Source organism: Mus musculus, chromosome 4 (assembly GCF_000001635.26).
Source record: "Mus musculus strain C57BL/6J chromosome 4, GRCm38.p6 C57BL/6J".
Lineage (NCBI taxonomy): Eukaryota > Metazoa > Chordata > Mammalia > Rodentia > Muridae > Mus > Mus musculus.
The window spans coordinates 113,130,774-113,148,897 of record NC_000070.6 but is presented as its reverse complement, the minus strand read 5'-3'; the positions used below and the strand labels follow the sequence as shown (position 1 = coordinate 113,148,897).

General features: G+C 36.1%; 1 protein-coding gene across 1 annotated transcript in view; it reads left to right on the top strand.

Moving 5' to 3' along the window:
- Skint6 (selection and upkeep of intraepithelial T cells 6) overlaps window positions 1-18,124 on the top strand; it is a 482,358-nt gene that overhangs the window by 138,076 nt on the left and 326,158 nt on the right. Inside the window, exons 11-12 of the mRNA NM_001103199.1 lie at window positions 373-435; window positions 12,372-12,434. Of these exons, the coding sequence (NP_001096669.1) occupies window positions 373-435; window positions 12,372-12,434 (126 nt within the window). The remainder of the gene's footprint in view (window positions 1-372; window positions 436-12,371; window positions 12,435-18,124) is intronic.

Here is an 18,124-nt window from a genome sequence, read left to right as displayed (position 1 = left end):
GGCAATGGTTGTCCTAGATATGAATCAAAATGCAAGTCAAATTCCAGGTGTGTTTATTTTATGAGACAAGAACTACCGTTGCACTAAGAGCATAGGTCCAAGAGAGATAAACAACACATTTTCCTGAAATCAGAAAATAAATTAGGACCTAGGTGGAAGCCACACAGTTGAAAAAAGCAAGTTGTTGCCCTTTTTTAGGTAAGAAAGAATCTGTGGTCAAGAGTACCTCACAAAAATTATGAAGATCTAATATATGGTATGGCAAGCAGTGATGCCCTAGACATGGCAACAGAAAAAAATCTTACTCAATCCTCCCCAAACTCAATGATACAAAAAGAGAAACTAATTCAATGTGTGGTCTTTTGCCTACAGGGACAAAAGAGTGGCTGTTGGAAAGCATCCAATCAAGTATTCAAAGTTCCAGTGTGGATCTAGGTATGATCAATGAAGATTTCAAAACAGAAATAAAACCCATGGTCTGTCAAAAATGGTATAATATAATAATGGTATTAGTGGCATTTCCCTGTTGCCACTGAATCCCTAGCGGCGATGAAAATATGCTACAGGTGAAAGAAAAGAGTGTTTGGTAATACAAGGACATATATCAATATTCAGCTCTCCTTGACCAAATACCAAATATTTGGAAATAAATGGCATTGAAGTAGGAGGCTTGATTGAAATAAGAGCTTATGCAACTTTGATCTCCAGAAAGTTTGAAATACAGATTGCAAAAATTTAAAGGCTTTTACAACATTCATAGGTAGTAGAAATTTATCAGGAATGAGAGAGAGAGAGAGAGAGAGAGAGAGAGAGAGAGAGAGAGAGAGAGAGAGAGAGAGAGAATGTTGAATGTAATTTGTGTGTGCAGATGGTCAAGTATCAAACTAAAGGTCTTATATGCATGACATGCCTATAAATGTATGTGGACAAGTTCTTTCCCAACATTTGGCTACAGGGATTCATATTCGTGTGAGACAAGAAACTTACCATGACAAACTGTAGGAGGAAAGGAAGGAGGCTTCAGGGGGAAGATATTGATAAATATACTCAAAAATGTCCTAAGGTTTTGCCCATCTTACACACAAGGACACAACCAGAACAATGATATCAATTTAAAGGAGGAAAAATAGCTTACATGCCAAGAGCCCTACCACAGAAATGGTTATTTCTCAAGCCTGTATTAGTTGATCATTGTCTGTAGGCAAAGTAAATATTATAGGAGACTGATTATGTGTTACAAGAGAAATTGGAGACAAATTATGTAGAGGATTCTGCCACCTCTTTGAAATTCCCTGCATGTGTTATGAGAAAGTAAAAGGGAAAACTTTGAATGTTAGTAGATTTTGAGCTGAAGTGGTAAATATTAATGAGTATTCCCTTTACAGTCTTTCATTTTCATTTCCTCCCTTCCTATGTAAGCAATGATTGTAATTGATTTAAAAAACTGCATTTTACTGTCCCTTTTAGTGAGCAGGAATGAGAAAAGTTTGCTTTATTTTGTGTAATTATTACAGTGATTAATCCCTGAAAATTATTAAAGGATTACTTCTACAGGGTAGGAAGACAAGTCCTTCACCATGTCAAAATCTTGCTTACAAACCACTGGAAAAACTGTGTAGATATTTTCATCAAACCATAAGTTTTCATTACCTAGATGGAAGTTTGTTGCCTGCTTCTAATATAGATACTTCAGAAATATCTTTAATGAAAAAGTATCTAATCCATTATGCTGGTTGGGAATGGAGGACATACCTCAATTCAAAGTGGCCATGCATGGGAGAGTATTTGATGTCTGTGAACAGGTAAGTAACCAACTGTACATGAGAATGTGGTAAACATCTCATACCTGTTTATAATTACAGCAATGGAAGGACTGGTACTAAGACCTGTATTTCAAAAATTGCAGATTGCCCTCTGTCCTAGAAAAAGAATTAAGCCTTCCGGTCCACTTGAACACTGGGGTGCCTTGCCAGTGGAGTCTCTGGACACTCGCAAGGACCCACAGAAGATTCCCCATGGGATCCTAAGACCTCTGGTGAGTGGAACACAACTTCTGCCAGGAGGCAGGTTCAAACACCAGATATCTGGACACCTTCCCTGCAAGAAGAGAGCTTGCCTGCAGAGAATATTCTGACCACTGAAACTAAGGAGAGAGCTAGCCTCCAAGATCTGCTTATAGAGGCTAACAGAGTCACATGAGGAACAAGCTCTAACCAGAGACAACTATAACAGCTAGCTTCAGAGATTACCAGATGGCGAAAGGCAAACGTAAGAATCCTACTAACAGAAATCAAGACCACTCACCATCATCAGAACTCAGCACTCCTACCCCACCTAGTCCTGGGCACACCAACACAACTAAAAATCTAGACCCAGATTTAAAAGCATATCTCATGATGATGGTAGAGGACATCAAGAAGGACTTTCATAACTCACTTAAAGAAATACAGGAGAGCACTGCTAGAGAGTTCCAGGTCCTTAAATAAAAAGAGGAAAACACAACCAAACAGGTAGAAGTCCTTAAAGAAAAAGAGGAAAACACATCCAAACAGGTGATGGAAATGAACAAAACCATAATAGACGTAAAAAGGGAAGTAGACACAATAAAGAAAAACCAAAGTGAGGCAATGCTGGAGATGAAAACCCTAGGAAAGAAATGTGGAACCATAGATGCAAGCATCAGCAACAGAATACAAGAGATGGAAGAGAGAATCTCAGGTGCAGAAGATTCCATAGAGAACAACGGCACAAAAGTAAAAGAAAATACAAAATGCAAAAGGATCCTAAATCAAAACATCCAGGAAATCCAGGACACAATGAGAAAACCAAACCTACGAATGATAGGATTTGATGAGAATGAAGATTTTTCAACATAAAAAGCCAGCAAATATCTTCAACAAAATAATACTAGAAAACTTCCCAAACATAAAGAAAGAGATGCCCATGATCATACAAGAAGCCTACAGAACTCCAAATAGACTGGACCAGAAAAGAAATTCCTCCCAACACATAATAATCAGAACAACAAATGCACTAAACAAATATAGAATATTAAAAGCAGTAAGGGAGAAAGGTCAAGTAACATATAAAGGCAGGCCTATCAGAATTACACCAGACTTTTCACTAGAGACTATGAAAGCCAGAAGATCCTGGACAGATGTTATACAGACACTAAGAGAACACAAATGCCAGCCCAGTCTACTATACCCGGCCAAACTCTCAACTACCATAGATGGAGACACCAAAGTATTCGACAACAAAACCAAATTCATACATTATCTTTCCAAGAATCCAGACGTTCAAAGGATAATAACAGAAAAAAAAAATACAAGGATGGAAATCACGCCCTAGAAAAAGCAAGAAAGTAATCCCTCAATGAACCAAAAAGAGGACTGCCACAAGAAAAGAATGCCAACTCGAACAGCAAAAATAAAAGGAAGTAACAATTACTTTTCCTTAATATCTCTTAATATCAATGGATTCAATTCCCCAATAAAAAGACATAGACTAACAGACTGGCTACACAAATAGGACCCAACATTCTGATGCTTACAGGAAACCCATCTCAGGGAAAAAGACAGACACTACCTCAGAGTGAAAGGCTGGAAAACAATTTTCCAAGCAAATGGCCTGAAGGAACAAGCTGGAGTAGCCATTCTGATATCGAATAAAATTGACTTCCAACCCAAAGTTATCAAAAAAGACAAGGAGGGACACTTCATTCTCATCAAAGGTAAACTCCTCCAAGAGTAACTTTCAATTCTGAATATCTATGCCCCAAATGCAAGGGCATCCACATTCATTAAAGACAATTTAGTAAAGCTCGAAGCACACATTGCACCTCACACAATAATAGTGGAAGACTTCAACACACCACTTTCATCAATGTACAGATCGTGGAAACAGAAATTAAACAGGGACACAGTGAAACTAACAGAAGTTATTAAACAAATGGACTTAACAGATATCTACAGAACATTTTATCCTAAAACTAAAGGATATACCTTCTTCTCAGCACCTCACGGGACCTTATCCAAATATACTATATAATTGGTCACAAAACAGGCCTCAACAGATACAAAAATATTGAAATTGTCCCATGCATCCTATCAGACCACCATGGACTAAGGCTGTTCTTCAATAACAACATAAATAATGGAAAGCCGACATTCACATGGAAACTGAATAACACACTTCTCAATGATACCTTGGTCAAGGATGGAATAAAGAAAGAAATTAAAGACTTTTTAGAGTTTAATGAAAATGAAGCCACAACATACCCAAACCTATGGGACACGATGAAAGCATTTCTAAGAGGGGAACTCATAGCTCTAAGTGCCTCCAAAAAGAAACTGTAGAGAGAACACACTAGCAGCTTGACAACAAATCTAAAAGCTCTAGAAAAAAAGGAAGAAAATTCACCCAAGAGGAGTAGACAGCAGGAAATAAAACAAACTCAGGGGTGAAATCAACCAAGTGGAAACAAGAAGAACTATTCAAAGAATTAACCAAATGAGGAGTTGGTTCTTTGAGAAAATCAACAAGATTGATAAACCCTTAGCTAGACTCACTAGAGGGCACAGGGACAACATCTTAATTAACAAAATCAGAAATGAAAAGGGAGACATAACAACAGATCCTGAAGAAATCCAAAACACCATCAGAACTTTCTACAAAAGGCTATATTCAACAAAATTGGAAAACCTGGAAAAAATGGACAGATACCAGGTACCAAAGTTATATCAGGATCAAGTTAATGATCTAAACAGTCCCGTATCCCCTAAAGAAATAGAAGCAATCATTAATAGTCTCCCATCCAAAAAAAGCCCAGGACCAGATGGGTTTAGTGCAGAGTTCTACCAGACCTTCAAAGAAGATCTAATTCCAGTTCTGCACAAACTATTCCACAAAATAGAAGTAGAAGGAACTCAACCCAACTCATTCTATGAAGCCACAATTATTCTGATACCTAAACCACAGAAAGATCCAACAAAGATAGAGATCTTCAGATCATTTTCCCTTATGAATATTGATGCAAAAATCCTCAATAAAGTTCTCTCTAATCGAATCCAAGAACACATTAAAGCAATCATCCATCCTCACCAAATAGGTTTTATTCCAGGGATGCAGGGATGGTTTAATATATGGAAATCCATCAACTTAATCCATTATATAAACAAACTCAAAGACAAAAACCACATGATCATCTCGTTAGATGCAGAAAAAGCATTCGACAAGGTCCAACACCCATTCATGATAAAAGTCTTGGAAAGATCAGGAATTCAAGGCCCATACCTAAACATGATAAAAGCAATATACAGCAAACCAATAGCCAACATCAAAGTAAATGGTAAGAAGCTGGAAGCAATCCCACTAAAATCAGGGACTAGACAAGGCTGTCCAATCTCCCCATACCTATTTAACATTCTACTTGAAGTCCTAGCCAGAGCAATTCGACAACAAAAGGAGATCAAGGGGATACAAATTGGAAAAGAGGAAATCAAAATATCACTTTTTGAAGATGATATGATAGTATATATAAGTGAACCTAAAAGTTCCACCACAGAACTTCTAAACCTGATAAACAGATTTGGTGAAGTAGCTGGATACAAAATTAACTCAAACAAGTCAATGGCCTTTCTCTACCCAAAGAATAAACAGGCTGAGAAAGAAATTAGGGAAACAACACCCTTCTCAATAGTCACAAATAATATAAAATATCTTGGCGTGTCTCTAATTAAGGAAGTGAAAGATAAGTATGATAAAAAATTCAAGTCTCTGAAGAAAGAAATTAAAGAAGATCTCAGAAGATGGAAAGATCTCCCATGCTCATGGATTGGCAGGATCAACATTGTAAAAATGGGTATCTTGCCAAAAGCAATCTACAGATTCAATGCAATCCCCATCAAAATTCCAACTCAATTCTTCAACGAATTAGAAAGAGCAATCTGCAAATTCAACTGGAATAACAAAAAACCTAGGATAGCAAAAACTCTTCTTAAAGGTAATAGAACCTCTGATGGAATCACCATGCCTGACGTAAATCTTTACTACCTAGCAATTGTGATAAAAACTGCATGGTACTGATATACTGACAGACAAGTAGACCAATGGAATAGAATTGAAGACCCAGAAATGAACCCACACACCTATGGTCACTTGACCTTCGACAAGGGAGCTAAAAACCTAGTGGAAGAAAGACAGCATTTTCAACAAATGGTGCTGGCACAACTGGTTTTTATCATGTAGAATAATGCGAATCGATCCATTCCTGTCTCCTTGTACTAAGGTCAAATCTAAGTGGATCAAGGAACTTCACATAAAACCAGAGACACTGAAAATTATAGAGGAGAAAGTGGGGAAAAGCCTTGAAGATATGGGAACAGGGGAAATATTTCTGAATAGAACAGCAATGGCTTGTGCAGTAAGATTGAGAATTGACAAATGGGACCTCATGAAACTGCAAAGCTTCTGCAAGGCAAAAGACACCGTCAATAAGACAAAAAGACCACCAACAGATTGGGAAAGGATCTTTACCTATCCCAAATCGGATAGGGGACTAATAACCAGTATATATAAAGAACTCAAGAAGGTGGACTCCAGAAAATCCAATAACCCCATTAAAAAATTGGGTTCAGAGCTGAACAAAAATTCTCACTTGAGGAATATCGAATGGTAGAGAAGCACCTGAAAAAATGGTCAACATCCTTAATCATCAGGGAAATGCAAATCAAAACAACCCTGAGATTCCACCTCACACCAGTCAGAATGGCTAAGATCAAAAATTCAGGTGACAGCAGATGCTGGAGAGGATGTGGAGAAAGAGGAACACTCCTCCATTGTTGGTGGGATTGCAGGCTTGTACAACCACTCTGGAAATCAGTCTGGCGGTTCCTCAGAAAATTGGCCATAGTACTACCGAAGGATCCAGCAATACTTCTTCTGGGCATATATCCAGAAGATGGCCCAGCTGATAAGGAGGACACATGCTGCACTATAAGCTGCTGCCTTATTTATAATAGCCAGAAGCTGGAAAGAACCCAGATGCCCCTCAACAGAGGAATGGATACAGAAAATGTAGTACATTTACACAATGGAGTACTACTCAGCTATTAAAAAGAATGCATTTATGAAATTCCTAGGCAAATGGATGGATCTGGAGGGCATCATCCTGAGTGAGGTAACACATTCACAAAGGAACTCACACAATATGTACTCACTGATAAGTGGATATTAGCCCAAATCCTAGGATACCCAAGATATAAGATACAATTTCCTAAACACATGAAACTCAAGAAGAACGAAGACTGAAGTGTGGATACTATGCCCTTCATTAGAATTGGGAACAAAACACTCATGGAAGGAGTTATAGAGACAAAGTTTGGAACTGTGACGAAAAGATGGACCATCTAGAGACTGCCATATCCAGGGATCCACCCCATAATCAGCTTCCAAACGCTGACACCATTGCATACACTAGCAAGATTTTGCTGAAAGGACCCAGATGTAGCTCTCTTGTGAGACTATGCCAGGACCTAGCAAACACAGAAGTGGATGCTCACAGTCAGCTAATGGATGGATCACTTGGCTCCCAATGGAGGAGCTAGAGAAAATACCCAAGGAGCTAAAGGGGTCTGTAATGCTATAGGTGGAACAACATTATGAACTAACCAGTACCCTGGAGCCCTTGACTCTAGCTGTATATGTATCAAAAGATGGCCTAGGCAGCCATCACTGGAAAGAGAGGCCCATTGGACACGCAAACTTTATATGCCCCAGTACAGGGGAACGCCAGGGTCAAAAAAATGGGAATGGTGGGTAGGGAAGTGGTGGGGGGAGGGTATGGGGGACTTTTGGGATAGCTTTGGAAATGTAATTGAGGAAAATATGTAATAAAAATATTTAAACTAAAAGAAAAGAAAAAGAATTAAACAACCACAATACTCAAAATCACACACAGTCTGTCGTATTTAGGACCTTCTAATTTTTCATGCCAGAATATTCAACTTAAATTTCCATGGAGTCCACATTAGAGAATATGAGTCTCCTGCACACTTCATTAAATTAATTAAAAGGTCTTTCTGTACCTACTTATAAGAGGTAGGATTTTAAACCTGCATTTAAACCAAAAATTTCCATGAAGCCCAAGTTAGGCAAAATATGAGTATTCTCTAATATTTATTAGAGTATTATATCTTTACACCATTTTAAAAACAATTAATTAACATTTTCACTAATATCTTCCAATAGGAAGAATGTAAATGTTAATTGTTAAACTCTCTGCCTAGAGCAGCCATCTTGTTATACTATCTATTTACTGTGCTCTCTACCTTGGGACACAGACATTTATTTAATTAATACCTATTATAATAATTGTGTATTAGGCTCTCTACCTGGAGCCGCAGGCTCCTCTTTATAGCAGGTGTTTATCACTACTCTCCTTGGAGTCAGTTACTAATATCCCCTATCTAGTTCTGAACTACCTGGGAAATTTCCCATCTTTAAGTGTCATATGGTTATATTTCTGTCTTTATACTTCCTGGTTAAGAGAAATTTTTACCTTTGTTTCCTTATTCTTTATTTACAGAGAGGAGCTAAGTGTAAAAGGATCATCACTATCTATGTTCTTGTTTGGGGTGGGGAAGGCAGTGTGGGGAATGAAGTGTAAGTGGAAGAGAACACTGAATGTCTCTTATCCAGTGTAGATGCCTCTCTGCTATTCTCTATGGCCCCTCAAACCCAATCACCTTCAAATACACACTGCTTCAGCCTATATCGCTGCCCAAGCCCATTCATGTGTTTGGGGGCAGTCAATTTTTATCTTATGTTAGTTGAGTTCAGATCAATATATTGGACTCCATTTTGTTGTGATCACTCTTCAACCCAGAAATGGCCTGGCAATGAAAACACAACTCAGTTAATATGAATGCATGCTGTGTGCCCAAATTGGGCAGATCTACCACTACACTACCATCTGTCACATCTATGAGACCCTTGTAAACTTGAGGTTTCTCCAGGCCATGGGTTTCTGCTCCTCTTTTCTTCTTCTTCCCCTTCCTCCGTGTCCTCTCCCTTTTTTCATTTTCTCCATCTTCTCTTTCGCTACTTTCCACTCCACATTCCCTTTGTCTGCCCAATATAATGTTTCACCCTTCTCTAAATTATATTATTTTGATTTTTGGGCCATGAGATGAATTTAGCATAAAATTAATATTTTAACTTATATAATGCAGAACAACAAATATCATGATTTTTCCCTTCTTGGATTGAAGATTTAACATAGATACCGTTTCTTTTGGAATATCTGTGAGGTTAATATAAAAACCAAGATTGTCTGGGAGGTAAATACAACCCAATAGGCAGAGAAAAATGATTTATTTTGGTGATGTTCAAGAACTGCAATCTATTGTGCTATGTCTTCATGAAAATATCTTAAATACATCCCTAAATGTGATGTAAATAGGCCACAAAAATGAAAACCACAAATTCATGCACATTCGTGTAAAAGTTCTCCCTGATAAGAGTCATCTAGTAAATGTAGATGTCATTAATGAATGCAGTATGGCCATCATATAAGTAGTTGGGAAATAATGTTTCTGAATGCCTTTATTAATATTTTGTCCCCAGTTTCACTTTTTTTTACTGGTAGAGATTTAGTCAAACCTGTTTTAAAATGCTGGAGTTGTCTTTATATGAATTACTGAAACAACTTTAACAGTTTAGATTCCCATTCAATTAATGATACAGACCGATATTGAATCATGTGTGTGCATTCCCATGATGCAGAGGAATATATAGATATACAGCCACCTAATTTTTAATCATCAAACTCTTTTCATTACCTCCTACCCATAATTGTATGAGAAGTACCAAATAAACTTGCTGGTTCGCCAAAGTTGACTTCCTTAGAGACACTGGTCATTTGTGGGTCCCCCAGAAAGGTGAATAATATTCCTTTTGTCTACCAAGAACTATTTGGAGAGCAACCATTAGCTAATTTTAAGTATAAGCTGTATGATGATGATCAATCTGAATATAAGCAATCTGTGCAACCTAAACTCGATAACTACACATTTTCACATGTGATATGAAAAGATGTACTTCCTTTTTGTTACATAAGTTGCACGCAGTCACTGACAAGTTATGAATCATGTAATGAAGGATGATATATCTCAGATTCGTGTGTCCTTATAGAAGGATGATATGAGTGTGACAATCTTTCTTAACATAGCATCAGGCCAAATGCTTCATTCCTGAAATGTGACTGTTTTAGAAATATGGAGATGCACTTCAAATGCATGTTTCACTGTCTATTGAAATAATTAAAGTACATCATAATGCACAACTTAGAAGAAACTATGGTAAGCAGTTGTTTGCCTTCACTGTTGAAGATAAATCATTTAAAGGAGGCTTGCTTGCATTACCAGAAGGACTTTCCCACAGGAATTAAAGATGGATAAAAAAACAAAAGGAAAATCAAACAAGAAGGGATTCTGCTATGCACAATAATGATCAAGGCTTGAAAGGAAAAAGCGGTTTGGGAAGATATTAGCTTACATTTTCACAAATATGGGAGGACAGACTAGTTACCAGTTGCAAATGAATACTCTTTTTGAATAAAACTTTATAGCCCTCATTCAAAATATATTCAAATGAGAAGAAATAATAACACAGGGATACAGTGCTCAGATATTTGCATCTAGAATGCATTTTAGGTACAGTATTGGAAAGACAAAAAACTTATGATGTTTAGGGGATAGATCGTATCTCCAATATTCAAATATAGCTGATTTTAAATTAAAAAAGAGGGAATCAGAAACAGACTCTGGACTCAAACGGACATGGAAATTCTTGGGAAAATGTGGGTACCACAATACTGGAGAGACAGTATTATGTCTATGCATTCCACATAGGCTAAGACAATATAAAGATATTCCTAAGGATGGACTGACTCATGAACACTGAGAACCATTAACTATTTCTAAGCATATTTCATTATAGTTTTCAGAGATTGGAGAAAAATAGCCAAAGGATAAGCATCAAAAAATTATTGTGTAATAGCAGATCTGTTCAGGGACAAAATTACAATACTGTTATTAGTATTTTAGAGAGTAACATATATAGAGATAATTGGAATCTGTCTCAGCTCTTCATCAGATTTTCTAAAACCAGAGGTATGATGTCATCTTTGAAAGGTGGAAAAATCTTTGACTTATCTGAATGACTTACACTGTTATTTAGGTTGAGTTCTAAAAAGAATCAATGCAATAAAGATGGGATACATACAGGAAAAGGTAGAAAAATGGTCTGCAATGTTCACCCAAAAATGAGTGTGACATCTGGCATGCTAGGGAAATTTTCATTAAATATCAAATGCTAAGTACCATTTGGGATAACTGATCCATGAAGCCAACTAAGTGGAATACTAAGAGCAGGTGACAATTATAGGGCAATAGCCTGAAATCCAAATTCAAACTCAATTAGATCATGCTGAAATAGAAAGAACAACATGGGTTTGAAGGTTTAATTTCCTGTAACAAAGCTCGATTAGAAAGGAAAATTCCTGTGTTATTAGCAAAGATTGTATAATCTCTGTAGAAGATTCAATGAAATTTAGTTAATATTGGCCACAGCCATGAACAAAATCATATGATATCCAGATACAAGAGAAATTATGATAGGGATCTTGGTGTTTGAAAATGAGAATACCATGTGAATAAACAAGTACTTAACCATTAAAAACTGAGGCACAACCTATGGTAGAATTTATAGGGATACAACTGATATTGCTTCTAATATGTATTATGGTTCTATACTAGATCATCGTATACATAGAGAACTCTGAGGTTTACATGTGTTGAGATACAGTTGAAAGAAATATGGTACTCTGCAAATATATTGTGTACAATCTGCTATAGGTATCTGGTCTCAAAATGTCCGGTGCTTTTATTGTGGGAAATTTGTTCATTTGCAGCATAATAGTGAACAAGGAATATCTAGGGAATGGTTGACCTGGGTATAAACCAGATTGAAAGTATACATGCTAGGTGTTTACATTTTATGACACAGGCACTGCCATTGGGACAAAAAGCATCCTTCCAAGAGAGATATACAACATATTTTTCTGACATCAGAAAATGAAATGAGGTCCTAGCTGAAGGACTAATAGTGAAAATTGCAAACTGTTTTCTTTGTTTGCTATGAAATAATATGCAGTCAAAAATACCTCACCAAAATTATGAATATCTAATATATGTTATGCCAAGCAGTGCTACTCTAGATATGGCAATAGTAAGCATCTTTCTCAATCCCCCCAAACCTCAATGATATAAAATTAGAAACTAATTCAATGTATTGTCTTTTGCCAACAGGGACAAAAAAGATGCTGTTGAAAATTATTCAATCAAGTATTCAAAGTTTCAGTGTTTATATAGGTATGGTCAATGAAGATTTCAAAATAGAATTAAAACCCATTGTCTGTGAAAATGTACGTAAACAAAAATTTAATGGTATTATTGGGATTTCCTTCATAACACTGTATCCGTAGATGTGATGACATTTTTCTACAGGTGAAGTACAGGTGAAGGTGTTTGAAAGTACAAGAAAATTTGTTAATATTCAGATCTTCTTTATCAATAGCCAAATAAAATTTAGAAGTGAATGGCATTGAAATAAGAGGCTTGATTGAAATAGGAGCTTATGAAACTTTTATTTCTGAGAAATTTTGTAATGCAGCCTGGCCTAATTGAAACAGTTATAACAAGTTCATGTGTAGTAAAAAGTTATCAGGAATTACAAATAAAAATAGAATGATAAGACTAATATGTGTGAGAAGAAATTCACCGTAAAATTAGTGGTCTTATATCCATGGCATGCCCACAAATGTATGGGGACTAGATCTTTACCAACATTTGGGTAAAAAGGTTCATATTCCTGTTAGACAAGAAATGTAAAACAATGAAATGTAAGGGGAAATGAAGGAGGCTTCAGGGGAAGATATTGATCTGTATCCTCAAAAACAACTCAAGTCTTTTCCCAATTTAAAAAAAACAGGACACAACCAGAACAGAGATATCAAATTTAAAGGAGGATCAATGGCTTAAATGCCAAGAGCCCTACCACAGAAATCGTTACCTCCCAAGCCTGTATTAGTAGATCAATATCTGCAGGCAAAGGAAATATGACAGGAAATCAATTATCTGTTAAGAGAAAAACTGTAGAAAAAGTATATAGAGGATTCTGCCCCATTTTGGTAAATCTCTGACTATTTCATGAAAATGTAAATTGAGAAATTTGAATGTTAATAGATTTTACAGCTGAATTAGTAAATATAAATGTATATTCCCATTACAGTCTTTTGTTTCCTTCACCTTCCTTCTTATCTAAGCAATGATTTTAATTGAATTACAGGGCTACATTTTACTGTCCCATTTAGTGAGCAGGAAAGGGAAAATTTTGCTTTATTGTCCCTAATTCTAACAATGGTTAATCCCTGAAAAATATTAAAGTATGACATATTCTATAAGGAGGATGGAAAGTCCTTCACCATGTCAAAACTTTGTTCTAGACTCACTGGGAATAATTTGTAGATAATGTTGTCAATACATAAATTTTCATTACCTGGATATAAGTTTGTTGGCTACATAGATACTACAAAGAAATCTTTAAGGAAAGTGTATCCAATTCATTATGCTGGCTGTGAATGAAGGACATAACTCAATTCAAAGTGACCATGCATGGTAGAGTATTTGATGTCTTTGAACACATAAGTAAACAACTCTACATGAGAATATAGTATGCATGCATAGTAATGCATTGCAGTAAATCTCCAACACAAATCTGCCCTTCAAATTAAAAGAAAACTCAATTAATATGAGTACATGCTGTGTGCCTAGATTGGGTAGATCCAACAGTCACTATACTATTATCTTCCACTAATATGAGACCCTTTAGAACCTGCAGTTTCTCAAGGCTATGTGCTTTTGCTCTACTTTTCTTCTTCCTCCTACTCTGTGTCCACTCCCTCTTCTATTTTCTCCTTCTCTCTACCAACTTTCAACTCCATTTTCTCTTTATCTGCTCAATCATCAGGTCTCCTTTATTTTACAAAATAAGCTGGAGAGTTTTATAGGACATCACCTTAGTGCTGACTCTTTCCTTATTTGCAACTCCTCACAGGAGAACAGAATTAACATCAAATATAATCAGTCTCAGACTATCCACTACTTTCCTCCTTTCTGTCCAATTAAAAGACTATTTTATATAAGATATAATTTTACACAATTACTACTCTTGTGTAATTTATAAAGTAGAAGAGATTTAACACCCAGTCCATTATCTTTGTTAATAAAATGGTACCTCTGTCATCTATTCTTACTTATAAGAATTATAATTTTACATCTGGCTATGTCTTGGCTTTAGATTCAAAGCCATCTGAAAACCATCCTCTCAAAACTGTTCCTCTCAAAGTAAAAATCCTGGATTGAATAGGGGACTATTTAAGTTATCAAATCCAAGAACAAATGATATTCACTAAAAATATATGGGAAGGCCAATACAGCTTCCAAAACTTAGCCATTAATTAGAGACTACTGATCACATGCACAGTTCCTTACTTCCACACGTTGGAGCATATGTCTTTAGCCTACTGGCCCTGGTCCTTTGACAGACTTACAGAAACAGGAATATTAAGGAAAAGCCTACTATGCCATGGCACAATCAGGCTGTCTTAATCTGTATTTGTGTCCTTACTTTGGACAGTATTATGTCTGTAGATGAAATGAGGCAATTCTTGCCTCGTGGCTGTTCCACCACATCTGGAATAACTCAAAGATAGTGAGATACTTCTGCGAATCCAATACAGGGAAATTTGTCAGGAACATTCTAGTCTGAACACCAGTGAACAAACAACATTAAACATCATATTCTGTGAACTTCTGACATTTTTAAAACCCTATTATCTATTTGAAGTTATCTGGACCATTCTCTGTTACTTACTCTCAAGCATTTCTGAGTAAAATAATTTAAAACACATTAACTATAAACTCAACTGCATCAAATTTTTATTTGGCCCTCAACTCACAGGCTTATATATCTCAGATCTTGTTTCTAATAACAGCAATAGATGGGCTGGGTCTAAGACCTGTACTTCAAATTTTTAGTATCAAAGAAAACCAATAATAACCATACCCATGCCTAAATACTATGGAATTTGGGCAATGGATGTTTATAATTTCTTCAAGCTGAATATGGGTGTTGAAATATTTCTGAAGGGAGTGGGAAAGGTAGGGAAATGGGGAAATTCATTAGCCTTAAGAAGGCCACACCAGTGATTGTCTCTGATATCTGTGTCCTGACTGGATCTGGCTGAAAAACCAAACCATCAGGAGTTCAGGCAGGTCAATTCAGCATGTCTGAGGATGAAATTCACCAACGGTTTACATACTCTAATATATATATCTCAAAATAAAATTTTAAAATCATCAAGATAACCTTCTTTTTTATTCTCTAGAATCTTGTTATTCATGGAGTCTCCCACTATCAAGTAAGATCTATATAACTCTTGAAGTTTGAAATATCTTAATCACCTTTTCCAAAAACACAAAGACAAAATCTTTCCCGAAAATCATCTTATCCTTCAGATGGTAACCTTAAAAAAACTGTAGCTTTCCTCTGTCCTAGAGGAACAATAAAACAACCACAATATTCAAAATCTCACACTGTTTAGCCTATATAGGCCTTTCAAATTTGTCATGCCAGGATAGTAAACCTTAAATTCCAGTGGAGCCCATGTTAGAGAATATGAGTTTTCTGAAAATTTTAAGAAATTGATTCATACAACTATCATACCTGCTTATAAGCGGCAGATTGTTAAACCTGGATTTACACCCAAAATTCCCATGGAGCCCACATTAGATAAAATATGAGTATCCTGTAATACTTGTTAGAGTAATATACCATTTTTAAAGCAATTCATTAAAACTTTCACTAATATCTCCCAATCAGAAGCAGCTAGATTTTAATTGTTAAACTCTCTCTCTACCTAGAGCATCAATCCTGTTATATATTCTATTTGTTATGCTCTCTACCATGAGACATAGACATTTATTTAATTAATACCTATTATAATATCTATCTGTTATGCTCTCTACCTGGAGCGTCAGACTTCAGTTAATTAACACATGTTCATAACAGGTGATTATCACTGCTCTCTCTACTTGGAGTCAGTGACTAATATTCCCTTTCTAGTTCTGAACTACAGGTGAAATTTCCCATCTTAAAGTAACAAAGTTTTAAATTTCTGTCTTTATATCAATGAGTTACCTGGTCCAGACAACTTTGTAGCTTTGTCTCCTGATTTGTTATTCACAGGGAGGAGCTTAGGGTTAAAAGACCCACTTTGTCTGTGTCCCTGATTGGTGTGGGGAAGACAGGGTTTGGAATGAAGGATAAGGGAAACCTAACACAGAAAGGCTTTCTACAGTGTAGGTGCCTCTCTGCCATTCTCTAGGCTTCTCAAACCCAGCCACTTATAAATCCACCCTGCTGGAGCCTATATTGATGAACATGCCCTATACAGTGGTTTAGGGGCAGTGATTTTTTTTTATCTCAGGTTAGTGGATTTCAAATCAATAAATTGTACTCTAATTTGTTGTGATAAATCTCCAATCAAAAATGGCCTGGCAATGAAAACACAACTCAATCAATATGAATAGATGCTGTGTGCCTAGATTATGCAGATCTACCATTACACTACATTCTTCCACATGTATAAGACCATTTAGGACTTGTGGTTTCTCCAGGCCATATGTTCCTGATCTTATTTTCCACTTTTCCCTCTTCTTCTGTGTCCTCTCCCTTTCCATTTTCTTCTTCTCTTTCACACCTTTCTGTTCAACCTTCTCTTTATCTGAACAATAATTATCATTTTTAAGCCATGAGGTGAATGCAACAAAAATTAATATCTTAGCTTACATAAAGAAGAACATGAGATATCATGATTTTTCTCTTTTTGGGGTGCAAGCTTAACATAGATACAAGTAAGGTGTGATGTATGTGTGATGTTAATATATCAACTAAGATTATCTAGGAGTTAAAGGCAACCCAGTAGACAGAGAAAAATGATTTTCTTTTGTGTTAGTTTCAAGAACTGCAATCTATTGTGGTGTCTTCATGAAAATATCCTAAATAAATTCATCCCTATATGTGATGTATATAGGCCATAAAAATAAAACCTCAAACTCAGGTATATTCTTGCAAATGTTCTCCCTGACAAGAGCCCATTCAGTTAATCTAGATGTATTCAATGGATGAAGTATGTCCATCATATAAGTAGGCGGGAATGAATGTTTATGAATGCATTTATTTATATTTTCTCCCTAAACACTATTTTTTTTTTGCTGGTGGTGCTTTAGACAATTCTGCTTTTTAAAGCTGGAGATACCTTTATATGAATTACTGAAACAACTTTAACAAAGTTGATTCCCATTCAAGTTAATGATAGAGCTTATGTGTGTCCATATCCATGATGCAGAGGAATATATAGATATACAGCCATCTAACTTTTAATCCTTGAGGCTCACTTCATAAACCTCTTATACATGAGAGATATGAGCAGTAGCAAATAAACTTGCTGGTTCACCAAACTTGACATCCTTATAGTCACTGGTGATTTGTGGGTCTCCCAGTAAGTTGAATAAAATTTCTTTTGTCTACCAAGAAATATTTGGAATGAACCATTATCTACTTTTAACTGTAAGCTTTGTAAGGATGATCAATCTGAAGATAACCCATATGTGCAGCTTAAACTCAATAACTACACCTTTTCCCATGTGATATAAAAAAGTGCCTCCGTTGTGTAAAATAAGTTGCATGCATTTGGTGACTTTTTATGAATCATGTAATGAAGGAAGAGATATCTCAGAGGTATGTGTCCTTATAGAAGGATGCTTTGAGTGTGGCAATCCTTCTTCACATAGCATCAGGCCATAAGCCTCATTGGTGAATCTTCACTATTTCAGTAACATGGAGATGCACTTCAAATGCATGGCTCACTGTCTATTGAAATAATTGCAAGTAAATCATAATGCACAAATTAGAAGAAACTATGGTAAGAGGTCATATG